The sequence below is a fragment of the Fringilla coelebs genome (assembly GCF_963513975.1).
Source record: "Fringilla coelebs genome assembly, chromosome: 20".
NCBI classification, from domain to species: Eukaryota; Metazoa; Chordata; class Aves; order Passeriformes; family Fringillidae; genus Fringilla; species Fringilla coelebs.
Genome location: NC_140046.1, coordinates 5,414,602 through 5,441,082, shown reverse-complemented (window position 1 = coordinate 5,441,082; position 26,481 = coordinate 5,414,602). Strand labels below are relative to the sequence as shown.

Here is a 26,481-nt window from a genome sequence, read left to right as displayed (position 1 = left end):
AGCTGAATGTTGTCTGCTTCCCCAGAAGTCCTCAGAGTGAAGATTTATGGAGAAGCAGACACTTAAACACACACAAAACCAGAAAATGCAAGTGGGTTTTACTAATGAGGCAGACACTTTGCTGCATGCACCTCTCCACCAGAAACAAGTCCCACTTTAGCAGACACCAAGAGCATCTTTTGTCTTTGTCTAATTTGGGAGCTGTGCTGCACAGAAGTGGGAAGGCAGTTAATGTATGCAAAGTTTGCTCGAGCAGAAAATGCTTGATCTGGTCAGGGACTGGAAGAACAGAAGCTTTGCATTCCAAACAAAGGATTCCCCCGGGAATGGGAGGTACTTGAAGATGTCCACTTCTGCATCTGGAATTAAAAGCTGAGATTTCTCACAGAGAAATGCAAATCAATTAAGTGAACCAAGAAATGTTTGGGGAGGAGAAGGAAAATACTTGGCAGGCAAACACTAAAACGTCGAGCAGCTCTGTGGGAGTCATGTCCCAGGGACTGGACCAAAACCATAATTAGTCTGTTGTGGAGATAAACACCAAGCTTGTGTTCTGTTTTCTCATCCCAAACACCTCCTGGGCACTTGCTGCCTCACATCCTTCCTCCAGCAGCAGCAGAGCTCTAAGTGTGTGAAACACCTGGGGGAGGAAAGGTTTTAGCAAAGTGTGAAGTGTTCCTTCCAAAGTGCACAGGCAGTAAACAACATTTCCTCTGGCTTTGCACTGCTCCCAGCCTCACTGGGGGCACTTGTGGCATTCCCAGCTGATGGCACCTGCCTGGGAGCTGGATGGCAGCTCTGGATCCCCAGTGCCTCGTCTCTCACACCTGGCAGCAACCAGAGCTGCCCAAGTGTCCCCACAGAGGCAAAAAGGCCACCAGTCCCACCAGGCTGGCAAGGAAAGGAGGGGCTTCAAATGTAGATCACATCTGAGTCATGCTGCTGAACCTGCAGGCAAATCAAAGAGGGAGAATTAGTGCTGGCTGAAAGTAACTCCCTTTGCTCTGGGTCTTCCTCTCCTCCAACTCTGAGTCTTTTGCAAGATGCTCTGCAATAGCTTTTTCCTCCTTCTTTAAACAAATTTGCCTCACCCCGAGTTTAGTCTTAAAAGTTGCTTCTGTTGCCTCAGAAGGAGCTGCTCCCGCAGCTGCTGCTGCTCTCACCTGTGTCCTTTAGTTCTGAGCACACCAACCCTGAAGGAGGTATTGAATGTCAGATTCAGGAGCTTTTAATTGATCCTGAAGCCCTCCAGTTTTGTTCAGATAAACCACAGCAAATCCATCAGGCTTTCCCCGTTCCCAATACCTTGCCCAATTAGCACTGCCTACAGACAGCTGATTTCCTTCCCACTGCTCCAGACCACATTTCCTTCCAGCTCTTCCTCATTCTCCAACCCAGTGACATTTCAAAGCAGGCTGTTTTCTCCTGACACCCAGCTCACTGCTCTTCAGGCCTCTTTGACAGGGAGCACATGGAAGAGAACTGAGCTGTTGGGAGCCTGGGGATTTATTGGTCTCTTCCTCCCTGCCTTTTAAAAGCAGGAGACAGGCACAATATGTTTTAAGCTCTCTATACCTGGGAGCACATTTCTCATTTCCAAGTCTGGCTGGTACAAATAAAATTTAACACAGATCCTCCTACTGTGTACAGACATCTCTGCTTCATTTACCAAGGCTTACAGCTTTGCACTCCAGCTTAGATCAGAAGTGAGAAAAAACAGGCAGCCTCGAGTTATAAACATTCCCAAATGATGTGCCAGCAACAGGGGCTCCAAAATCCTGCAAAATCCTTGTCAGCTCTGAGGCTGGGACAGAGCAGGACAAACCAGGTCCCTACAGGCAGCCACCCTCTCTGAACTCTCAACTTTCAGGCAACATTTAAGAATTTATTGATGAATCTGATTACCTTTATAATCTGTTTTCTGGTTCCTGTGCCCACACTGTTGGCAGCCAGGGAATTGGCTTGGGAAGATGACTTTTCCACTGGCACCACGTGCTGAATTTTGTTGGTGCAGAGCCAGCTGCTTGCAGTGTTTAACAAGTAAGCAGGGAAAGGTCTTTGAAGATTTACATCCACTGCATCTCCAGTTTCGAAGGTTTTCATCCATGATGGGGCCTTTAAAAGAACAGAGCACATGGAAATTTAATGCCCTCTCTATATCAACACTCATCAAGCCAAAAAGAACATCAGATGAGTAGTCAGAAAATAAAGGCCATCTTTGCTCATCATTTTTCAAGCCTCCCTTCTGTCTCTAAAAAACCATTGACTCAGAGCCATGAGGAACAACCTGCAGACAAAGCCAACCCTATTCCTGCCCTGCTGCAAGAAGAAGCCAAAGAGTTTATTTAAATAACAAGCAACTTATGACAAAAATCTGGGTCTAGTTCCTCATTGCCTTCAAAAAAAAAAAATACACCAAGGCTTTTATGACTTTCAGCAACCACAAAGCACATGAATGAGAATGTGAAGCAAACTGTAAGAAACCACAATTAAATGTGCTAGTCACAACAATTTCATTTGCTCCAAGACCTTAAACCCTGATTGTGATTTCATAATCATAAAATGAGATTATTATTTTTTGCTGATGGTCCAGGTATTCAGTGGAAAAAAAGGAAAAAAGGCCTTAAGATTTTGTTTTGACATGAATTTTCCTCTAAAAGTGTTCATGCTTCTAATATTTTATCATCAAGGGTAGTGAAGGCTTGGACTGGAATAGAGCAGCTCCCTTTGGCACAACCATACTGTTCCATTTTGGGGTTCATGGTGGAGAAAGGGGCAGGGATTTGGGGTTCTTACACTTCCTAAGGAGCGATCCAAGGAGCCCAGGACTTCATTCCAGTGACTGTAAAGCCCAGCCTGTTTTTCCTCCAGCTTCAGAGCATGAATTTCAGACTTCAGTTCTTTCAGTCGATCTTCGAATTTCCTGCTGTTTTCTAAGTAGTCCAGCCTGAGCCCACACATTGGAGGCAAAAGGTTTAGGGAGGCACAATTTAACTTAAGAACAGGTGTTTGTGGAAGGAGGAGAGTTTTTTTGTTTCCTTTTATAAGTAAAATGAACTCTGGCAATGTCAGCCTGGCTCCCCTGACCCAGTGACAAGTTCAATTCTTTCCTTTTTGCTGACTAACTTTGCACCAAGCATTTCCTTCCAGACTAAGGGATGGCTGATGGATCAGCCCCCAGCAATTCCACATTTTAGCACTAGAGGGAAACTTCTGTCCTCTCACATGCTGTTAGTTCAGCAAGGTGCTTTGTCCCTCCCCAAGACAGAAGGTTCTGGATTTATCATGGCTTGATGCCACCAAAAAAACCTTGCCCTGTGTGAAAAGCCAGCGTGACACAGACACCACCCACACCAACTCCAGCCACATGCACATCCCAAATTATTTAAAAATTAACTGTGATTCCCAAAGATTTCATTGCCTTTCTGCTCCATTTGCACCACAAGCATGCTGATACCTCTCTCTCTCTATCTCAAAGGAGAGTCTCTTGAGGTCGATGTCCTTCAAATCCAGCTTGATGGATCCTTTGTCAAAGTTGGCATCTCTGCTGTCACCTGGGGAGTACTGGGGGTACTTGGCCAGGTGCTGGAAGAGGCAACACAAGCACTGTCAGCCAGATCTGATGGACTGATTTGGGATTTCTCTCCCCAGTTCTGCAAGACTGCCATGTTGAGCTATTTCCTACATTTCTGAGACACACAGATCCTCCTGCAGCCCTTCCCTTGCACCCAGCTGAAGTCCACAACCCACAGATCCAAGAGCAGAGATTTATCCTGGCTGCAGTGCTTCAATTTCAGCAGAGAATGAAAACCCAGCCTCAGCAGGGCTGGAGCAGAAGAGGGAGTTGGGGCACAGACCCTCAGCAGTGCTTTCTTGCTGGGGACAACTTCACCTGCTTTGCCCTAAAGACAGATGGATGTGCCAGGATGACACAGCTGGCTCAGCACAACCATATCCACAGAAACTGCCTGGCTGAGTGGCACCACAAGTTGGGCATGAAGGCAAGGGAGCAGAGGCTGTCTAAGTGCATCATCAGTTCTGGTTTTAACTCTTGCCTTGCCTTTCTGACCACCCTGAACAAACCCAGCTTCCACCCTCGCTATGCTGCTTTTCCACACCACTTTGTCACCCAGCTGGATGCAGCCATGCCACTGCTCAGCTTGATGGGGGCTATAAAAATGGCATCAACACCTGACTACCCCTGAGGATGAAGTGGTGCCCAGTGGAGCAGAACTTACAGGATAATTAAGCCTGGTTATGTCTAAGAGCTTCTGCTTGGCTTTGCGTTCGGCCTCACGGGCTTCGTGCAGGTCTTGTTTCAGGTGCTCTGCTTCCTTGGCTCTGCAAGAGAAACATCCTGAGGGCAATGGCTGATGGTTTCCAACCAACACATGGATTTCAGGGCTCACTGCCTTCCAGAGAACAAGTCCACCACTGTGTTATCTTTACACCAAGGCACTCATGGAGCATACTCCTGACTGAGCACAGCAGACAGAGACACTGCTCCACAAAGTGGCTGAATTACCATGATTTTCCTACTCCTAATTTCCATGGGCTCAGTTACAACCTGCTGATACAGATTCTCTCCAGGCCATGAGATCCTCCCTGAGGTGGGGAGAGGTTGCTCTTTATTTTGGCAAGTTTCTTGGCAGTATCCTAACACAAGTAGAAGGATTTCTTAATAACAGGGTTAAAAATCCTCTGTCAACACTGGCCTGCTCTGCATGTTCAGGGAACATGCAAACACTCAGAGCTGTTTATATTCCACACGTGTTTACCTGGTTTTACACTTCTTCAAGATCTGAAAGGGAAACAAGAGACCATTCACTTGGTACTAATGAATGAGAACAGCTCCATATCTCACAGGGTAGAAAGAGTAAATTTAGACAGGTAGCCAGTGCTCATTTGATAACACTAAAGAGCAGATGCTTCAGCATTCTGGATCTTTCTTGCTAAACATTCTCTTTCTTGCCAAACAAGCTTTGCACCTGATCCTCTGTAAACCTGACCTGCAATACAACAACAGCATGCAGGTGGAACAAACAAGGCACAAGGATGCTTAGTCCCTCTGAAGTGTCACTTCAGGAGTAATTCCCCCTTCCTGGGCTGGGCTCTGGGGAAAGCAGCACTCCCTGCAGCCCAGCTGGGATCACACAGAGCTGGGGAAGCAAACCCCACCTCCTGTCTGACTCCTTCACCAGCTTCACGGCGATCAGCTCCGCCTCCCGCATCTTCTGCTCCATCAGCCGCTTCTCCTCCTTGCTTTTCAGAGCTGTGATCTCCAGCCTCTGGCGCTCCTGCTCGGCCTCTGCAGCATTCTGGGCCAGCAGCTTGGCCTCTTCTTCTGCAATCTGGGCTTTCTCAGCCAGCAGCTCTGCTGCTTCCTGGGATCGGAGCTGAGGAGAAAGAATTTTCCTTAGTTCCTTGTCTAGAACCTCCAAAATCACCCCTGCAGGCAGGCAGGCAGAAGACATCTTTTACCAAGGATAAAATATTATTTCTTAAATAAAAACCAGACAATTTAAGGCTCTGTTCCTCCTCTGCTCCAGAATTTCCTGTGTCTCACCTCTACAAAGCAAGGAGAAAAATCTTCGAGCTGGGCAAAGCTGAAGCCAGCCCCTTCAGTTGCCTCTTTCTCCCAATTTCAGCTCTAAGATTGTTTCCTTTCCCCTCCTCTTAGCCTGAAGAGAGCCAAACACAGGGAGGGAATGGCTCTGATTATGGCAGACCAAGGTTTTCCCAAAGATTCCTGCATGCCCTTTCCACCACTGATCAGAAACTCTCCAGCCTTGTCTGAGCTACAATTCCTGGTGTCAAAAAAAATCCTGCTTCCAAACCAAGAAATCAAGCACAAAGAATATTCAGTCTAACCCACCAGGGCCTCGTTGGCCTGCCTGGCTTCATCTTCCAGCTGGAAAAGGCGCCTCTCCAGCTCTTCTTTGGCTCTCTCAGCTTCTTCCCTGAGCTGCTTCTCCCTGGCCAGCCTCTGGTTCTCCATCTGGAAGCAGGATGAGCAATGGTTGGTGGGATGTTGTATTTCCCAAGGAAAGGAGGAATGATGAATCTGATTCAATGTTCTTAGAAGGCTAATTTATTATTTTATGATATTATATTAAAGAATACTAAACTGAACTATACTAAAGAATAGAGAAAGGATCCAGACAGAAGGCTAAAAGATAATAATGAAAACACATGACTCCTTCTAGAGTCCTGACACAGCTTGACAGTGATTGGTCATTAAGTTAAAACAATTCACATGAAACCAAACAATGACCAGTTGGATAAACAATGTCCAAACACATTCCAAAGCAGCAAAACACAGGAGAAGCAAACCAGATAATGATTGTTTTCCTTTTTCTCTGAGGCTTCTCAGCTTCCCAGGAGAAGAATCCTGGGCAAAGGGATTTTTCAGAAAATTTGACAGTGACAGTGGGATTGCAGCAGAATCTCACCTGGGCCTGAGTGAAAAGCATCAAGTGAAGAAGGGGCTGCCCTCCAGCTCACCAGCAATGCTGAAGCTGCCTGAACTTTGCAGCAGTGAACTCCTCAGGCAGCACTCCTGGTTATTTCAGGCTGCTGGCAGAGCCCTTGGATTGATCTGGTTTGTGCCCCAATCTTTGGGATCACCTCTCTAACACACACACCTCTGACCTCTTCAAATGCCAGAGCTGTTCCCACATTCAATCCTGCTGCACTTCCTCACCTCCCACACACACACTGATGGAATACAGAGCTGCAATAATAATCACTGTCTTCAACAACAGAGGAGCAGGAAAATTCTACCTTTTTTCTAGCTTTTTCTTCCCTGGCTTGTGCTTTCATTTGCTGGATCTCTATGGAATCCACTTTTCTCCTCCTCATAAATAGGTCGTGGTTTCCAATGCACAGCTGGAAAATCTGGATGGGAAAGGCAAAGCAAATGGGGTTTTGATGGACTTGTGTCCCTGCCAGAGGGACAAAAGGCCCACACTGGCCTCACAGGACAATTCTGACTTCAGCACAAGTGCTGGCAGCTCCAAGAAAATCAGCACCCAGGGCAGGCTCATAGCCAGGCACACAACAGTTCAAGTAAATTTGTAACAGGATCAGAGATTCCTCCTGTTCTTCATCTCCCTCTGATCCCATTTTCCTGAATTACACAGGCTGAGATCTCAAGATCACAATTTTGTTTACAAACAATATTTCTCAGTCAGTATCACCAGGCTCAGCTTTAAAGCAGGAAAGCAGTTCACTCACCAGTTTGTTCACTTTGAGCTGAGAGGAGAAGAACTTGAAGACTTCTGCTTTTTTGTCAAGGGGTTTAATAGTTAACTACACAGGCAAAAGCAAAAAAAAAAGAAAAGAAGCACAGTGAGGAGGAAAGTGAGTTGAAACTATTAAAACCAATGCAAACTCGAGCTCATCTCCACTTCTCTTTGGGGAAGCAGTGATTTATGCCACAAATAGAGGCAGAGGGATGTAAAACTGGTTTTCTCCATAGAATCAGGCTGTGTTGGAGGGCAAACCCCAGGCCCAGCCCAGTGCCAGTGTGGATGGGGGATTTCCTGATGCCTCCTGTGCACTGTCCCCAGAGCTCTGGAACAAGCCCTGGTTATCAGGAGAACAGGACACAGCAGATACACCTAGAAGCAGCCATGGCCTTAAAGCCAGGGAAATGTCAAACCTCTCAGAGCAGCAACAATTGAAGGGATAAACAAATGTGTCAAGGGCCTAAGGGCCTGTTCTTCAGAGCAGCAGGTCAAAGTCCTGGAGACTTCCTCACTGCTTCAGTCCCAAGCTGCTCCCAGAGGCCAGGCAGGTTTTCCTGCTGCCAGCTCAGTGCTTCACTCCATACCTTGTGCTCTGTTTGGCTGCAGAACAAAATATGGCCTTTTTTTTTTTTTTAAGGCCCTGTTTTCTGTTCCTCAGGGTTCCCTGGCATTCAATTCCTCTAATTCATTTGCAAGGTAATTCCTGTATAATTCCAGGGCATCTGAGTCACCAGGATCATGATCTAGAGCTCCTTTCACCCTCTAGGTAATGACTGGAGGTAATGACTGCCTTTTGAGGAGCAAGGCTGTGACGTGTCACTGAATGAAGTGAACGTTAAACACAAAATTTTCCCCCAAAAAGGGAGTTAAAGCAGTTTATTCACACATCTCAGAGGAAGTTTGATGATATCAGAGACCAAAACTGTTTTGGAGGCAGCAAACCTGCAGTCCCCTCTGATTTAATGGATATGAATCTAAAATCTCATCTGAATTTTAGATCTCAGTTTCTGTGGGCTGTTTTCCAAAAGGCCCACAGAAAACGGAACAGGCTGTGCTGTCCTTTGGCTGACAAATTCCAGGTATTCCTGTAGTTTCCTTGGGTTTGTTTTTTCTGATTATAGCCTTCCACACAGCCCATGATTTGGACTGAGAATCAATTTTCCCCACTCCTTCCCTTTCTAGAAGCAAAAGCTGGGCTTCACAGTGAAATTGCAGTGGTGGGGAGTGAAATCATGTCCCAGCAAACTGGCAGAAGTGAAGCAGAAAACCATTAATACCTCCCTGCATGTCTCCACTGGGCTCCAAGGCTCAGCTGCAAGGACTTCTGTGTGTGCAAACAGCATTTAGGTTTTATGGATCATGGAGTTCCTGCTGGGATAACTGAGGAAGGCAGGCACGCTGGCATTCATAATATCTGTCTTTTTCAGAGATCAACACATTTGTTTTGCAAAGGCCAAGCAGCAGGGAAGGAGCCAGAACAGAGTCAGAGCTCAGAGCAGCCTCAGGGAACTGAGCTTTCGAGCTCATCTGAAAGGCAGGGCTGTTATTTTTAGTTTTGTAACAAAGCTCCCCAGGATTTTCCCCTTCTCCCCCAAAATTATTTCAACAGAGGAAGCTTTCAGCCTGTTCCAAGAATCCCAGTCCACACCCATGCCCATGGAAAAAGAATAATACATCAAAGCCATCATACCTCTTTCTCACTACAGGAAATGTTTCTGATAGAGCTCCACTCAAAGGATTTATTGGGGGAGAACCTGTTATTAATGCTGTAGATATGAATACCTTTGGCATCAACTCCAAGCAGGAGATCTGTGTGGGTTTTGTTTTGCTAAAAAACAAGAGAGATGAGTAAATGGGATTTTGGTTGACATTAAACAACCACAGACAAGAAGCACCTATTTTAATATATTGATATTTGCTTGTATTTAGGCAATTGGTGTTTATATAAAATATTATGAGTGCTGTCACTGGTAATATTAAACTCAGTCCTCTAGGCTGCTTATAGCAGCTCAAACTATTTCTCCTTCCAATTCCATACCTGGAGTTACTCAAAACTTTTGTCAGGTTGTAAAATATTAATCTTAACTGTTTTATTCACCTGCTTATTGAGCAGGCAAGAAAACCAAGTCAGAACAAGACCAGAAGTCAGGAGTCCCAGTTGCAAACTCCCTGGAGGACTCTAAAAGGACAGCACCATTATCTGCAGCAAGTAAAAACTGCTAAAATAAGGCACTTACAGCAATTGGGAAATAATTGACACCATACATTTCCAAGTCTTGGGCAATTTTCAGATAGTTCATCTCAGCTTCATCCCTGGAGAATAAAGCCATGGTTATGAAATGCCTTTCCAGCCTTTCTCTCCTGGCTGACTCTCCATTTCCCACTCAGAAAAGAACAGGCAATCTGACCCTTTGTACAAACTTAGTTTTGCCATCTTGCTCTCAATAATAGAAAAAAAAGATAATAAAAACAGCATCTGGACAGAATAAAGAATAAAATAAAGAATAATAAAGAATAAAAGTTGCATCTATTTCAAAAGATGACTCATGGATAGTGTAATCTTCATTAAAATTCATTAAAAGTCTTATCCTTGTGTTATTTTTGCCACTCCATGTCTTGGAAAACCACCTTCCACTGTTTTCCATGAATATATTTCCTTCAGGAAATAGAGTTCATTGAGAAATGAGTCTTGGACAGAGCTTTTGGCCAAGGCCAAGGAAGAGTGAGAATCTCTCCACCCACTTTTCTTCTTGCTTCAAAGTAAATCAGTAAATCTTGAGGAAAATATTCAATAAAAACAATGCCAAGAAGCCTCCAGAACAGACAGAAACAGAACCCAAATATTAGAAAAAGCTGCCTCTGGGTGCTAACAGATCCTATTTATTGCTTAATTAGATTTCCAGACAGGCTGAATTACACTGAAAACAACAAATCCCATAAATAAAGAAATTTTCCAAGGCATGCAAAGGTTTCCTACCTGGCAATACCCCTGTGCTCAGCATACCAAGCAGTGATCTTCTCTTCCCACATCTCTGCTGTCAGCTGGTACTGCCTGAGCACCTGCAGGACAAGAAGGGAGGTTGGATCCCTGGGAAAACCCAAATCCAAGTTCTGCCTCTCCCAAGCAAAGTGAATGCAGAGGTGCAGTTCACAGCTTGGGCATTTTGCAGAGTTTTTAATGCTCTGATTAATCCCCAGCAACAGCTGCACTGCAGAAAGGAGACTCAAAGATTTTGCGTTATAAAAAGGAGATTCAAATATTTTGCACTGCAAAAGAGGAGATTCAAATATTTTGCACTGCAAAAGAGGAGATTTAAAGATTTTGCACTGCAAAAGAAATTCAAATATTTGATTTTGTATCAAATTAAGACTCACCCTTTTGGGCAACAGCTCATCATGGGCTAGAAAGCCTGGCTCGTGGAAATTTGGGTCGTAATCACCATACTGTCCCAAAAAAGAAAAGTTATTTCAGTTTGTTAGAGGCAGAATGCTGAGGGAGTTGCTCCTTGCATAGTTTGAAGTGAAAGCTTTGAGGCAGATTTTATTTTGGTTCCCCTGCACACATCCCCTCATCTGAGCAGTCCATGGAAGATCCTTCCAGAAAGATTACACTAAAATGTTAGGCCCAAATAAATCCCCTAAAATGCAGAAGCATATTAAAAACTCCTTGTAGTGGCATTTAATAGTGGGGGTTTTTTTTCTAGCTGCACTTGTACCTCCCAGGATGACCAACTTTACCACCAAATTTTAACCCTGCTGCGTTTTACACACCACCATGTAGATGTGTTGGGTTAAACCAGGAAAAAGTCAATTAAAAAAAGAGATTTTCTATGCACAAACCTTGGCCTGAACAGCATAAGAAGCCAGTAAAACTGTAGCTTCTGGTGAGCAATAGATTTCCTCATCCAGGATCTGCTTCTTAACCTAAACCAACAGAAAAAGGGAGTAAGTTCAAAAAGCTCAAAGTCAGGACTTAAGTCAGGCTTGAAATGAAAGCAGACATGCCCAGACTAGAACTTGGCACCAAATATCACCTTTAGGAGTTAATAACAGCAACAAGAAATTGGCATTCAGGAACACAGGAAGCCTTTAGTTAGCTTTGCATTTAATGAGACCAAAAATGCCAGTCAGCTCTCTGCACACACTTACATAAGGAGTCCTATAAAAGAAAATCCTATAAAACATCAATTTTATTGTCTGCGCTTCATTTCTTTTAACAATCCTTTTTTCTTCTTCCTGCCTTTGGAAAAGTCAGCTTTGCATCACATCAGACATCAGATTTTAGTTTGGGAGGGAGCTCTGGAGGTCAGGTCCAAGCAGGGCTGGGCAGCTGCCATATAAAAACCATAAGAAATGTTCTCCAGCTTTCCAGAATGAGAGAATAAAGGAGACCCTCAAAAGAGAAGCTGAATAATAAAGCACTTCATTTATTCCTTTGCAATGGTCTAAGCACAATCAGACAATGCAAAAGAGTCTTTCAACATTCTTTTCATTTTAATAACCTGTGGTGCTACCAAGAGCAGAGGTGTTATAGTTTCTAAGGTGCTGTTTGATTTTAAATCAGTTGTGCAATTTCTGTTTGAAAACCTAAAGAGGGAAGGGGAAATTAATCTTCCCAAATCCTCCTCTCAGGTGTATTTAGCTTAGGAACAAGCACAAGACAACAAAATTTTGCATAGCTCACAGTCTGAAACATTTCCTAATGGAAAAATGACTTGAGCTAGCACAAGTTCTGTTTACAAACACACCTGTGTGAGTTCTGGGAACTGAAATGAGCCACCAAGAAAGTTTTTGCTTTTAAATTTAGTCCCTGGTGAGCACAATCTGTAAAGCTGAGTTACAGTGCAGGGAACATTCTTTCTAAGCTGTTAAAACGGAAAGAATGAAAAGATTTTTCTTCCAATTTGGAAAGCTCCAGATTTCATTCTCCACAGAGCAAATCATGCTCCAGAATTTAGAACAATGTGGATAAATCCCCCATAAGTGTCTGGGTTGTTTTGTTTGTTTGTTTTTTCTGATCAGTTTTTTACAAGGACTTTTTGTTGAACTTCATGAAGAAGCAATAAATTACCTCATCTTTAAGCAGACAATATTTAGCTTTAGTCACTGACATTTATTCAGGCATTTATGCCACATTAATTTGCAAAGGTCTGAAGAGTCAGGAGAGCTGAAATCTTCAGGCATCCAGATGTCTGAACATGTTTTTCCTATTAGCATCCAGGTGTGAGCTGAAGTTCTTAGAGTCAGGAAACTTTGCAAGTTCCAATTTGTTTCAGCCTTGTTTTCCTACTTTGGAATGAGAAGAATTTGCTAATTGCATATCTGCTAGTTAAGGCAGGTTCAAGCAGAAAAGGAAAAAAAAAAAAAGGGGAAAAATCAGGATTAAAAGAGTAGGAAAAGAGTTCTGCTGTCCTCATTCCTTTCCAAAATTAGCTAAAGAAATAAATTGCCAAGTGGTTGAAGGTTCTGGATGAAGTTCTGGTGGGTTTATGAACCCTCAGAGCTGCAGCATTTCCCCAGTATTTCATTAGCACATCCTCCTCGAGGAACAAGGGAATTTACTGGGTTTATTTCCAGCTGCAGACTGAATTTATCCCAGCTACCTGCACAGACTCATCCTGCTGGAATAAAGCAACACTCCAGGGGCTGAAACTTCCAGAGCAATGCAGGAGAGAAGCTGGGTGTCCCAGACATGAGAAGTGACCATCCCAAACTCAGCTGTGGAGCTTTTCCTGGTTGATCCATCTTTATTTTTTATAAAGTTCCAAGAATTTGCTCCTTCATCTGCTTTTTGATGGAGCTCAAAGGGTGTTTGCTGCTCTGCTCCTCTCAAACCTTGCCAGGTGAACAAACCTGGATTTCAGAATGCCTATCAAATTCCATGATCTTTTATCCCTACAATCCAAAAATGAAGGTTTAGGGAGTCCTTGTTTTCCAGAGTTTTGCCCTCCAGCAAAAGATCTCTCCAAAAGCCTCACAGTTCTTCCAGCAGTTCCAGTTTTACATGGAATTTTAATTTTTTTAACACATATTAAGGAGCAAAACAAGCCTGGAATATTCAGGTTTAGAATTATCCCCCAAACTGTTGGGTGTTGTCACAAAAACCTGCAGAAGATGAAACATGCAGCTTACCTGGACACAAACCCACAGCAGGCAGGAGAGATGTTTATATTTCATTAAAATAATGTCTACAAAGTTCTTGATACAGCTGAAGCAAGCAAAATTATCCTGAGCTGCCAACAAGATCAAAGACAATGCAAAAGGACTGGGGGAAATACAGAAGGAATTCATGGTTCAAAACTTTTCCTGACCTGAAGGAAGAATAAATGCTGGGTAATTTCCTGTAAGAGTTCCTCTTCTACCTTCTCTGGGTAGAATTTAGCCAAAAAATGAAAGCTAATGGGATCTTCTTTGGGGATTTCTTGATCTAAAACCTGTTTACAGATAAAATAAAATCAAATGAGCAGCAAAAAGGATACATGAGTGTCTCAAGATAATATTCCCAAGGAAAATCAGAAAGCAGCCAATAATCCACTTAAAGCCTTCCCATATTTTAGAGAGAAGGGTAATTCTGAGCTTTAATCTAACAGCAATCAGTGGTGATTAGTGTGGGATGCTGCAGGTCAAATGAGCAAATAATCCTATTTTCACCTTAAAAAAAGCCACCATGTCAAATTCTGAGTTGTCACGGAACACATTCTGCCTGTCATGGAACACATCCCTTTAGCTCTCACGCTCCAAAAGTCAATATTTATAGAAGTAAATAATTAATTGCCACCCATTTTATCTCCTGTACCTTTTTGTCCATCTTTAACCAGGTGCACATTCCTTTAATTGTGTACTGCAAGCCAAAGAACCAGGTCTCCCTTAAACCAAGGGCTCGGCATACCAGGTCAAACAAATCCTTTCCCTTCCACTTCATCTGAGAGAGAGAAAAATCAAGAAAAACATGTATATCCTAAATGCATTTGCTCCATTTGAGCCCCTTCCCTATGAATCTTATTTCACCTTTAGGTTTTTAATGAAATATTCTTGCTGCTGTGTCGGAGTTGCTGTGTTCCACCACCTCTCCCTCTCCAGACACATCCAGAGAACAGCTAGAGTCATTTCACCACCAAGCACTTGAGGGACTGAGGATTGTATTATTGATTCCCTGGGATGTGGCAAGTCTTTATTAATATTTGTCCAGAATTTTCACTCAATGGTTTATACAAATTGGAGAGACTGAGAGAAAGCCAGGGGAAATCAAATCAGGACACGGGGCAGGAATGCTGAACAATGAGAACAGATCCACCTTTCACACCCCTCAGGTATTTCAGTGGCACCAGGCCAAGCCTTTATCCTACTCTGATTTAAATGAGTCTTCTTAAATATTTTCATTTCAATTTAGCAGCCACAGAGAGCAAACTTTGATTCAAGGTCCCAAATTCACACACGTCTGATGCCTTGTTCCTTCCCTTCACCAAAGAGGTTGCTCGTCTGTTTCACCACAGTTCAGAAAGATATTTTATCTAAAATGGGGAAAAAAAAAATGGGGAACTTTTGGGCAGCATATTGGAGTGGAAAGCTGCAAATCATCCCAGCAAAAGAGCAGTGTCTGGGGAGAAAGGAGAGGTAGCAAAGGAAGGAATACAATATTTGTTAACAGGGACTCTGATCTCTAAATCAGATTTTCCAAATCCTTTATTTTCACAATTCTGCCTGCAAGTACTCCAGAGCAGTAAGTCATCCAAGATTAATCTATCCTGTTTCTGAAGGACCTAATAAATTACATTAAATGGCTCACAGAGCAGTCAGGTCTCACTAAAACTGCCAGTCCCATTGGAACTGAGTTTTCTAACTCCCCAAAATACCTGTGTGTCTTGTTTTGCTTTTGCTGGATGATTAGGAATTAATTAATCAGGGACAGTTCTGTCCCTTCAATAGTGCAGCACAATTTGTTTAGCAATTGATCATGTATTTTTCTCCAGCCATGATTTCCCTAATTAATCAGCCATAATTAATAGAACTGCCAGCTTTTTCATCAATCTTTTTTTCTCTTCTGCCCAGAGATCCAAACACCCACTGCAGATAAAGAACTGGAGTTTATAAATGGCAAATTGGAAGAGAATGGCCCAGCTCACCAAAAGTACCAGTTTATAAATTATTTTATCAACATCTTAGCACCAGCTCTGATCAGTTTATCCAAGCTGGATGTGTCTTAAAGAGCTGTGTCAGCTCCAAAGGAAAAAAAAAGAATTTCATGGAGAAGTAGGAATCCTTGCAAACAATTGGAATGAAGAAAGCAGGTTTAGTATCAATTTAGCTGTGGATTTCATGCAAACAGCTTTAATTCTGAACAAAGTTAAGAGAACACACCTGAGATTAAATAATCCCTTATTTATAAAATAACAGATCAGTTTTAAGACCAACCACAAGCTGATAATCTGAATTTTTCCAATTTCTTGCTAACACAAAGGGCACTGCCCAGCTCCCCAGCACTTGCTGACACTCTCACCTCACAGCTGAACTCCATCTCAGCATCCACTGTTATAATTCTGACTTTAAAAGTCTTTGGTTGTTTCTTCTTCAGGCCTCTGATGGACATATTTTTCAGCTGATGAGGGCAGCCACACCTGAAATTAAACATTGAGGGATGGAAATTCAGCAGCATTTTCTTGGTTGGATTCCAAACTAGGATGAGTTCAAACATGCAGAATAAATTCACCGTTAGAGATGCATTTTTTGTGGCTAATAAGGATGTTGAAAGAAAAACCTTTTAAGTTAGTTTGCTCCTTAAAGGAAGTTGCTCAGAAAAATGTTATTGCTGTCTTTTCTCAGATTTGGCTATCACAAATAAAATTCTGTTTCTCAAGGGCTTTTGCAGCATCTCCACTCAGTAGAACACCAGAAAATGCAGCTAAACTTTAGTATATCAAATCCAGCACAATCCTTTCCCATCAGTTATGGCTCCTTCAGCAACTAAATTATTTGATTTCTTTATAAAATGAGGTTTTAACTCCCTGAAATTATACAAATGTCAAGAATATATGCATTGAAATTCAGCTGAATTTACCACGTTCCCCTGTGCTACTCACTCACAATGATAAAAGTAATTTAAAACAGGAATTTTCCCAGTGAAGTTCTCATGAAATTAATTGAATTTTGCAGAAGCTGACAGAAAATTCCATCAGAAATCTTCTATTCTAAATGTAATCACCTCCATGCCACCCAAAAAATAAGGAGATGCTGCTTCCACAGGCACAAGAGTCTTGTGGAAACCAAATATTGAAAGCTGGAGTGAAATGATGGTGTGAATCTGCTCCAGGCAGTTCTCAGGCATTTCTTTCTGAGCACAGGAAATCACCCTGTAAAGGTTTTTGCTTCTTTTTACTTTATAAAATTAACAGGTCAGGCTTGTATAATGTAGTGAGAATCTGTGAACTGTACAGGGCAAGAGACTGAGGCATTCCTGGTTTCCTGCAACACAAGACTATTACAGTGTGGCAGAATTCCAATCTCCCCTTGAGGAATTCCAAAATAAAGCTCCAATTTAAACTGAAAATTTCCATTTGCCTGCACCTTCCAGGATTTCATAAAATATTTTGCTCCTTTTTTTTTTTTCTGCTGAGCTCTAAATTGGCTTGCAAATGTATTGGTTTTTCCACTTACTTTGTTTGTGCCACCCACCCACAAATTTTGAGGGGTGAAATAGATATGGAAGGGTTTTTTTTTGAGGTGAAACAGATATGGAATATTTTCTTTAGAGAAAATAGGGAAGTTGAGGCAGGGAATAGATAAAATAATTACCAAATCATAGGGATATCAGAGGCAGAGCTGAGAACAAGTGATGGAGACAATTCAGAGGGGGGAAGAGGAGCTCAGGAGAAAATTCATCCTTCTGACACCACTGGGGAGTTGGGGACTCCTCTCTCTCCAGCTGGCTCTGCTGGAGCTTCTGCTGAAGTCTTTCCTGGGTTTGGGGCACCACTTCTGGAGCTGAAAAGACAACTGGAGTCCAAAGGAGAGGTCCAAGGGCTAGAAAATCATCTGTGGGGAGATGAAAGCACGGGTTAGAACAGAGAAAGGATGAGTGGTGAGACATGGCAATGGCTGCTCTTCAGGACAAGGAATAATGGGATTAATGAAGTTGCAGACTGAGGAAAATTCAAGAATAATCAGGATGTTACAGCACTGGAAAAACACAGGGAGGCATTTCTCTTCCTGAACTTCCCCCCAAAACAGTGTGACAGCATTGTCCTGGAGACTGGAAGCATCTAAACCCTCAAAGGACTGCCCCAAGCTGGTTCCTTCTGGCAGTGCCAGGAGAGGCCCCACCACCCCAAACCAGTGAAATGCATAATAAATAAAGAGCAGCACACCCAGAGCCCAAACCCCATCACCCCCAGGGCACCTTTCTCCTCAGGGATTATATTTTAGAGTGAAAACCTGACTTTGCCACAAACTTTCCTCTATCATTTAGGCAGCTCAGCTGAGCAGAGCTCAGGTCTTTTCTACTTAGCACAGCAAAGAGGTTTCAATTAAGGAAAAATACTGAAAATCCCCAAAGTGACCACAGCAAAACTGACAAGGAGAGCATCATGTGAGGGCATCCACACCAGCAGTAAATTACCACAGACATCTTTTGATCTCTAATCTGCAAAATTAAATTTTAACCTGTTGCATTCCAAAGATCCTTGCCATCAGTTTGGTTTTTTTTAACTGTAAATAATTATACCATACAGCATTTATAGCCTGAGAACTACAGACTTCCACACAAAAATGGAAATAGTTTTATTAGTTTCTAGAAGAAACATCAATGGTTGAAAAGTAAGGAGAAAAAAAGCTTCATAATTCATTTTTAATATGTAACCTGAAACAGCCAGCTGAGTTAAACAGGAACTTGGAGTTAAGGCCAGTACAGAACATTCTCAGAGTTTCATATGGAAAATTCTGAACAGATAAAATTGAGCAGCTGGAGAAAAATGTACTCATTTTCTCAAAATATGAGAAAAATACCAGAGCTTTTCATTTGGACTTTGAAGTTATTTCTTTTTTCTTATATAACCAGGTTGAAACGACAATATAATTTGTTCAACATTTCCAATAGCATTTTTTTTGTTCTTTCCAGAATTTTTATTCCATGGAAAAGTACATTCTGACTCACAGCAAAAAAGACATTTTTGAATATCAAATTTTCCCCAGAAAAGTAAACTGCATTTTAATCAATAGCACTGGTAAAGAAATTGGAAAGGGTTTTCACACTGAATAGCTGAAATGAATGTCAGATCCTGACAACAGAAGCAAGAGCAGTTAGCAGACAAGATTTTAGAAAAAGAACTTTTTCAAATAAGAGAAATCTTGCTGGGAAAAAAAAAAGACAAAAAAAAAAAGGACAAGGGTTTGCAATTTTTTGTGTAAATGCAAAAGCAATTCCTTCTAACAACAGGGAATCAAGTGCTCCAAGGCTCCTGACACCCAGCTCCAGTGATTTATTCCTGCAGGTGCCACAGGTAAGGAGCAAAATGTGATGGATCAGAGCATGAATGCAAAACAGGGCAGGATGATGAAAGATTCCTGCCCATCCAGAACCTGGGAACAGAGAGTTCAGGAGCTGGGAACAAGCACAGGGAGATGAGTGATAAAAGCTTGGTGTGGTGAGGGGAACAGCAAGGCAGAGCTGGGGAATAAAATGGGAAAGAACAAAAGAGTCCCAAGTGTCTGTGGGTGCCTAAGATGAAAGGAGGGACACCCAGCAGCTCTGGGTTGGAGTGTGCTCCCTCCTGGACAATGAGAAAGCAGGAGCAAAGCGTGGGGGAGCAGTGGGAAGAGCAGGAAGAACTGGCCAGGTGGCTGTGTCACAGCGATGCTGATGTGTCACAGCACAGCCCTGCACTTTGATCCACGTGGGGAGGCACCCACACAGCACTCACAGACAGGCAGAGAGGGAAAAGTGGAACCAGCAGCACCACAAACTCACCAAGCTCGAGAAATCCTCCAGAACTCAGCACCTTGGAGGCAAATGGCTCAAGCTGGCCAAGAGTGAGTCCGATTTATGCTCAGTGAAGCAGCTCCAAGGTGAATGTATGGGCTTTGTAGGGTTTTCCACGGGGTGTAAAAACTTCCCTTCAGGTGGCACTGGCTCTCAGTGACAGTCATCACCACCCATCACCCTTGGGGCAGCCACACTGGGGTGAAAAATCATCTGTTTTCACACACACACACAAAACCCAGTAGCACTTTTCAAGGTGAGAACTCAGGTGCAGACAGGAAAAGAATTAATGGCAATCCAGACCCCTCCCTTACACCCCCAAAATCAATCAGCCTTGAAAGGATCAGCAGGAGCTAGAAACACAAAACCTTTGGGACAGCAGTGAGGATTCAAGAGACAAGGTTTGGGAATGACTTAAGAGCCACCACCAGAAGATGCTTGAAGCACCCCACTGCAAAATCACATTAGCACAGCCACTACTACAGCTTGAAAGAGAGTCAGCACTGAAATATTTACTGCAACTCCGAGTGGCAAATTCCCCTGACTCATTACGTTTCTCCCAGTTCCTGAATTTCCATACTCCAGCTCAGGAATTAATGCAAGCGATTTGAATGCAGACAACACAGGCGAGCGAGCGTCGTGGGCTCCGCGCAGTTGTTGACTCACGCTCCTGCCTCTGCTCCCTGCCCGAGGAACGATTTCAGCAAAGAATTCGCTGTTTTAAAATGGGTCAGAAAGATAAAGGTTTTTTTTTTTTTACCCCTCACTCTTAAAAGAAGTTATCTAAAGTCACCACTTGGATCAAGACTTACCTCAGAAATCCTTTTTTGAATGATGATAAGAAGGGGGGAAAAATCCCTTTTAATCCAAAAACTCCGTATTTTCCCCGCAGACATCAATATCCAGCCCTTACAAGTTTTGCCACTAAGAATAAAATCCAAGAACAACTTTTCTACTTGATCCCCTTCCCTTTGTTTCCATGAACTGCAGCATGTTAGCGCCCTCTGAAAAATCAAAGGATTGCTTTCCCAGGTGATAGGAACTCTTTAACCATTTCCTGCCTGCACCAGGGCTCCTCCCCGCTTCCCTGCTCTGTAATTCTAATAACGAGGCACTAAACTAAGAGAAACCCAGGAGTTTTGGCTTGGATAGCTGTAAAAATGGATAATGAACTTCTGAATAATTCCTTGGATGGTATCTGATCAAATTATTTCAACAGTGTCTCCTGTTCTGCCCATATCAACCACCTTAAGAAGGGAAACTGCCTAGAGTGGTGCTGTTAATTAAATATAATTCCCTACCTGTCCTCTTCCTGCCGTGAGAGATGATGGGACACCCGCAGCAAAAAGAGAGCAAGGCTCTAAACTGGGCAGCAGCCAAAATATCAGCAGAAGGTGGTGAGCACATTTAAATTAAAAAAAAAAAAAAAGGATGGTCTCAGCCTGAAGTCACAGGAAAGTGTGTTACCTCAAAGTCCAATAATTTTGCCATTATTCAGTTTCTAAGTGGTTTGGGTTTTTTTGCTAACCCTCCATTTTATACAGAGATTTACAGAAATTGAGTATCTGCCAGCTTATGGATATCTATCCAGGTTATGGATAGCAAGGACAGGCCAGCTCGCCATATCTACTATAATTATTCTGGATTTTTATGGAAAACCTTCAAGATTTGTCTCACATCCATCACTTATCAGCAGGGGGAAGAGCACAGCATTTATTGCTGTGCAGAAACCTCAAAGAGGCTGCCCTGAGAGTCAGCTCCATCCCCAAAATTCCATTTTTGGGGGTCTCTCAGAACCCACAGCGTGTATTTGTTCGGAAGAGGCTCAGGGAGGAACCTCATCCCTCCCCACAATTACCTGAGGGGAGGTTGTGGTGAGGTTGGGTCGCTCTGTTCTACTGGCAGTGAGAAGACAAGAAACAACAGCTTTAAACTGAGATGGGAGATTCAGATTAGATATTAAGAAAAAGTGTTTTTGCTGTTTGGGTGGTCAGGCTGCCATGGTGGGGTTACCATCCCTGGGAATGTCTGGATTGAGTGCTGGGTGATGTGGTTTGGGGTTACGGTGGCAGTGCTGGACACAGCTGGACTTGACTATCAAAGAATCAGAACATCCTGAGTTAGAAGGGACCCACCAGGAACATCAAGTCTAACTCCTGACAGTGCACAGAACATTCCAGAAATCCCACCATATATCAGCTATGGTTCTTGAGCTCTCTAAGGTTTGGTGCCGTAACCACTGCTCTAAGGAGCCTGTTCCAGTGCTCCACCATGCTCTGGGAGAAAAAACTTTCTGTGATAGCCAAGATAAACCTCCCCTGACTCAGCTCCGGCCATTTCCTCAAGTCCTGTCACACATGAGACAGGACGATCAGACCTTGCTCCATCTCTTCCCCTCATGAGAATACTGAAGACTGCAATGAGATCTGACCTCACTTTCATCTTCCCCAAGCTGAACAAATGAAGTGAGCTCAGCCACTCCTCTTAAAGCTTCACCTCCACCATCCTTAAAGGATCTTTAAAGAGCTCTTAGAGATCTTTCCCAACCTTAACCACGCCCACCACCCACACCCGTATCGCCCTCACCGTTTCTGAGGGGGTGGCCGCCGCCTGCGCCTTTAAATACCCCCGTTAAGCCCCGCCCCCTCCTGCCCCGCCCTGGCCCCGCCCCTTCCCGCCGCGCGGCGCTTCCGTGCTCGGCGCCGCCCGTTCCGGGCCCGTCTCTTTAAGGCCCCCGAGGCGCGGTGGCGGCCAGCGGCGGTGAGAGGGGATGGGGCTGCCCGGGCCTCGGGCTCGCTTGTGCGGGTTCCCCCGGTGCCGCGGGTGCTGCATGAGCCGCCCGGCTGGGTCCTGCTGCCTGCGCGGCCCTGCTGTCACGGAGGCGCCGGGGCCGGGCCTGGCGCGGAGCGCTGTGGGGAGCCGCGGTGGGGGGTGGCGCTCAGGGCTCCGTCTCTTCAATTTCTTCTTTCCTCCCTGCCTGCCGGTGCTCCGTGCGTGTTGCCCGTGCTGCACACGCCTCGCTGCGTGGGCTGTTTAGCCGTGGGGTGCAGGAGGGCCCCCCACGCTGATTCCTTCCAGCCCTGAGCGCCCACAGCTGAGTCAGGCGTGGGAAAAGCAACCCCCGAGTGTTTGCTGAAGTGTTTCATCCTCTGGCTGTGTCCCTGGGTCCCTAAACTCTGCTTTTGATGACTTGGGACATCAAAGCGAGTGTCTTACAAATTGGGGGGCATGGAGAGTTTACAGGTGTTGGTCGTGCTTAACCGGTCTGAGTGGGAGAGAAAATGGTCATTAATCTCCATTAGTATTAATATTGATCCAAATCTTCTGTTGGCTTTTCCCCTGACTCTTGCAAGAGTGGTACAGAAAGCTTTCCCTAATTAAACCAAATAAGGTAATGGAATAGAATTTACTTGCAGAAAAGAACTCAAAAGCAAACACATGTACTGTGGATCAGACAGCTCTTTGATGTGTCATTTATGGCTTGAGAAGCTCATTACCTTCCTTAGGTTCCATCAGCTCTGCTGATAATGAGAGGCACAGAAGCAAATGACTTTGAACAAAAGCTGTAGGCTGCTCCCTTGTTGGGGTGCACTCTGTTCTGATGAACAGGTTTCCAGCCAAAACAGCTGCTGGAGCATGTGTAATTCATCATTAAATGAATAATTTCAACAGCTACACTTTTCTCTGTTGTGTTTGTGGCAATTGGGATTCATTTTTGTGAGGTAAGGTCTCCTCCTCATGCTGTTCTGTCCAGTTTTGTTGCTGTCCTGACAGAACTTTTACTGCTAACAAGGACATAGTGACATCCCTTCTATATTGTCAGAAAGGTTGAGCTAGTGCAATAAATGGAGTTTTGAACTGTTCTTCCAACAAAATGACCTAGTGAAGCTCTTAGTCTAAAGTAGGGAAATTTTGGGGATTGATCAGAAAGCGTTGATGTTTTTTTCCTTTGTTACAGTAACGCATCTGCTTTTCTTGCTGCCAGGCACTGCATGACCATAACTGCACAATGTCTGTCCCACGTGGAGCTGTCCATGCAAAATGGATAGTGGGGAAAGTCATTGGGACCAAAATGCAGAAAACTGCCAAAGTGAGAGTGACGAGGCTCGTGCTGGATCCCTACTTGCTGAAGGTAACACCAGTGAACAACCTCTCCTGCCTGCTGGGTTTTGTCTTTTGTGCAGAAATGTTCTGCTGATTCAACTCTTAAAAGTTTTGATGACTCTTTACAAAACAAACTCCTTAAGGATCTGGCTGTGGGGATTACTTCGAAGGATGAAAAGCAGTGAGTGGTGAGGACTTACAAATTACCTGCTAAATGTATTTCTTTGAAGTGCCTTGTTAATGCACTTCATTTGATCTTTTTGGGAAGGCAAGCTTTTGTTGTTTCACACTTAGATTTAATTTTTCATGTCGATGTGGAGCATGTTTTGGAAACTTGACAGTTTTTTAGTCACTTGTACAATAAATTTTATAGCTGTTTTTTCTGTATGTGTAATTGTAACATTACTGTGATCTTGGATTTATCCCTTATTGATGCACTTCAAGCAGAAAGGTTAAAAATTGTATTTTCTCCATTTTAGAAAGGGAAACAGTGGTACATGGAGGCAGAGTAAGTTCCTTTTGGTGACCAAAAAGTTAAGGATAGAGTCAAGACTGGAAAATGGGTCTTATGGAACCCATTTCAATATTTTATCTAGTAGAGGAACCTTTATTTATTTCTTAACCTAATTTATTTCTTAAAGGATTCTGAATTCTGCTGTTCTAATTAGAAAAAAAAGGGACTTTAGGTGAAAAAAAATATTTCAGCAAGAAAACTCTCACATAAAAAACTTCAAAATACAGATGTCAGAGCTTTTTCATCCCCATCTTCTTTCCTCCAGGCTTGGTTGGCAATCCTGGCAAGAGATTGGGAAGGGCAGTGCTTTGCTATGGAGAACCTAGAGTGCACAGTTGCATTTCTCCTCATGATCCAAACTGAATCTCACTTTAAAACACACATAAAACTTTAGGGAATTTTATTTATTTGATATTAATTATATATTTACCCATCATGTAACTTTGAAATATAATACCAAGGTTTCTTTTTTTTTTTTTTTTTTCCTTTTACAGTTCTTTAACAAAAGAAAAACCTATTTTGCCCATGACCCACTGCAGCAGTGTGTTGTTGGAGACATTGTTCTTCTGAAAGCTCTGCCTGAGAGAAGGAGCAAACACGTGAAACACGAACTGGCTGAAATTGTGTTCAAGGTTGGCAATGTCATAGATCCCATCACAGGAAAGCCCTGTGCAGGAACCAGATTCCTGGAAAACCTGTCAGATTCAGAAAATCTCACCGAGGCAGACACCACCTATCTAAGTGAGAAACTTCAGGAACTTAAAGTTTGTTCAACAGACAAATAGTGGGGGAAATATTTTAAGCAGAGGGCTTCCAGCTTTTGTGTCTCTCTGTCAGGGATGTTTGAGGCCCTGCTGTGATATGTTAAATGTTTCAGTGAAATTTGTAGTCAAAATAAATAGTAAATGTAGTTGCTTATGCAAAGAGATGTTGCAGATTGATGGGCACCTGGAGCTTTGAATGAAAATACAGAGAAAAATGCAAGTTTAGTGTTCACACTTCATTTTGTTGCCTGTAGTTTTGCCCCAGTGACAGTTCCCAAAGGCAGCTGCCCTCCTGGAATGACCTCTCTGTGTTAAGACAAGACTACAACTGTGATGTTTCATTTTGGTGGGAGGGTCATTGTATTATTTGGTTGTTCTGTATTTCAGGCAGTCTTTTGTGGTTTGTAGGGTTACTGGAGATGATGCTATTAAAGCTTTTGAAAGGAAGTGTAGAATTTTAAAACCAGCTGCATGCTTGTGTCCTTATTTCCTCTTACAGTGCCTTCTGACTTCCAAACTCTAACAAAAACACAGCCCTTTGCCTTTATAGTGGCAGAGAGGTGAGAATCAAAGCTTTGGGCAGCTTAGTGTGGTTGGCTCTGTCCCTGTCCAAAGGCAGGATTTCATTCTGGGAGAGCTGGATCTCTTTGAGCTGATGGGAATACAAAGCCTAAAAGTGATTAGGTTTAGTCTCATCAGAAAAGCTAATTAAAATAACACATTTTGGGGAGTTAGAGGGGCTGGTTTGCTGCATGTTTTAATGTGGAGCTAAAGGCCAGAGCAGTTAGTGATGAAAGATGACTTTATCCTGCTACAGCTCTGGGGATCTCATGTCCTCTCCTCCAGGGCATGCAGCAAGCTGAGAGCCTGCAGCTGTTGCAGCAGCCTCAAGTTCTGACTTTGGATCTCAAAGGGCATCTGCCTCAGAATTTGTAGGTGTGGGAGGGCAGAGTGGCATATGAGAGCTGTGAGAAATCCTTTCCAAAGTGTCTGTTGGTCTGTAGGATCAGAAGCAAAACAAGGTGTATTAATCTTTTCTCCGTTGACCTAAAGTATCTTAATTTAAGCAAGTGAGTAGCTTCCATTGTGTTTTCTGCCGTTGTCAGATTATTAAAGATCATTTGCCCTTTAACTTCCTGCACAAAATCAGTTCTGGCTGCCTAAAAAGCCTGACTGAACTCACCAAATTATTTAGGACAGAAGAATGAGGAACTTAAAAGTTCCTTTAGTGCTTCAAAGCAAAAAATGCTGCTCTTTGGATGCCAGTGTTCATGTGGGATGTCAAGAAACTTTCACTGAAGTGTCTCTGTGTAAAATTCTGCGGGCACAGGCTCTGAAGTTGAGGAAGTGCCTTAAACATGTGGCTGTAGGGTTTTTTTCTTCTTGTTTGTGGCAGAGGTTTAGGTTTATGTAAATTCCTCAGGAACTGGAGCTGGCTGATCAAAGCAGAGGAAAGGAAAAACCTGAGCTCTGATTTCTGCCCAGGTGAATGCTAAATGTGAAACTTCATCCAAGCAGAGATTGGGAGAACTTGGATACAGGGTAGAACTTGGCCCTGGGCTGTAGGAAATGCCCTGAAGTTGTATCCAAGCAGAACTTGACCCTCAATATATGGGATATAAATGTTCTAATAACTAGATAATTATAAAAAATAGAAAATGTTTCCTGTTTGCTTAATAGGTTGTATCTACATCTAATTAGGGGAGTGAATATTTTCTTGTCTTGTAATTCCCCTTGAGAAGCTGTGAAAATGCCTTTTTTTTCCTATAAGATTGATTCATCACAGAAGGTTATAATTTTTCCAGTGTAGGCTCTGTGAGGGTTGCTCAAGAACTTGCCACGCTGTCAGATCAAAATGTGACTAAAACCAAATTACAA

The 26,481-nt window shown here is 43.3% G+C and overlaps 2 protein-coding genes across 2 annotated transcripts; one reads left to right on the top strand and one right to left on the bottom strand.

The window, feature by feature from the left end:
- Positions 1-912: 912 nt before the first annotated feature.
- Positions 913-15,837, bottom strand: LOC311161326 (merlin-like; the record flags this gene model as incomplete). The annotated part of the gene is made up of 17 exons (XM_084218820.1): positions 913-948; positions 1,906-2,115; positions 2,797-2,947; positions 3,458-3,585; positions 4,239-4,341; positions 5,179-5,396; positions 5,876-5,998; positions 6,784-6,897; positions 7,237-7,311; positions 8,941-9,078; positions 9,488-9,563; positions 10,228-10,310; positions 10,626-10,694; positions 11,091-11,174; positions 13,562-13,684; positions 14,047-14,172; positions 15,748-15,837. The coding sequence occupies 17 exons, from the start codon at positions 15,835-15,837 to the stop codon at positions 913-915; spliced, it is 1,947 nt and encodes a 648-aa protein (XP_084074946.1).
- Positions 15,838-21,891: 6,054 nt separating this feature from the next.
- Positions 21,892-25,069, top strand: MRPS17 (mitochondrial ribosomal protein S17). The gene is made up of 3 exons (XM_084219290.1): positions 21,892-21,981; positions 23,207-23,353; positions 24,334-25,069. The coding sequence occupies exons 2-3, from the start codon at positions 23,231-23,233 to the stop codon at positions 24,622-24,624; spliced, it is 414 nt and encodes a 137-aa protein (XP_084075416.1). The 5' UTR covers positions 21,892-21,981; positions 23,207-23,230; the 3' UTR covers positions 24,625-25,069.
- The last annotated feature ends 1,412 nt before the right edge of the window (positions 25,070-26,481 follow it).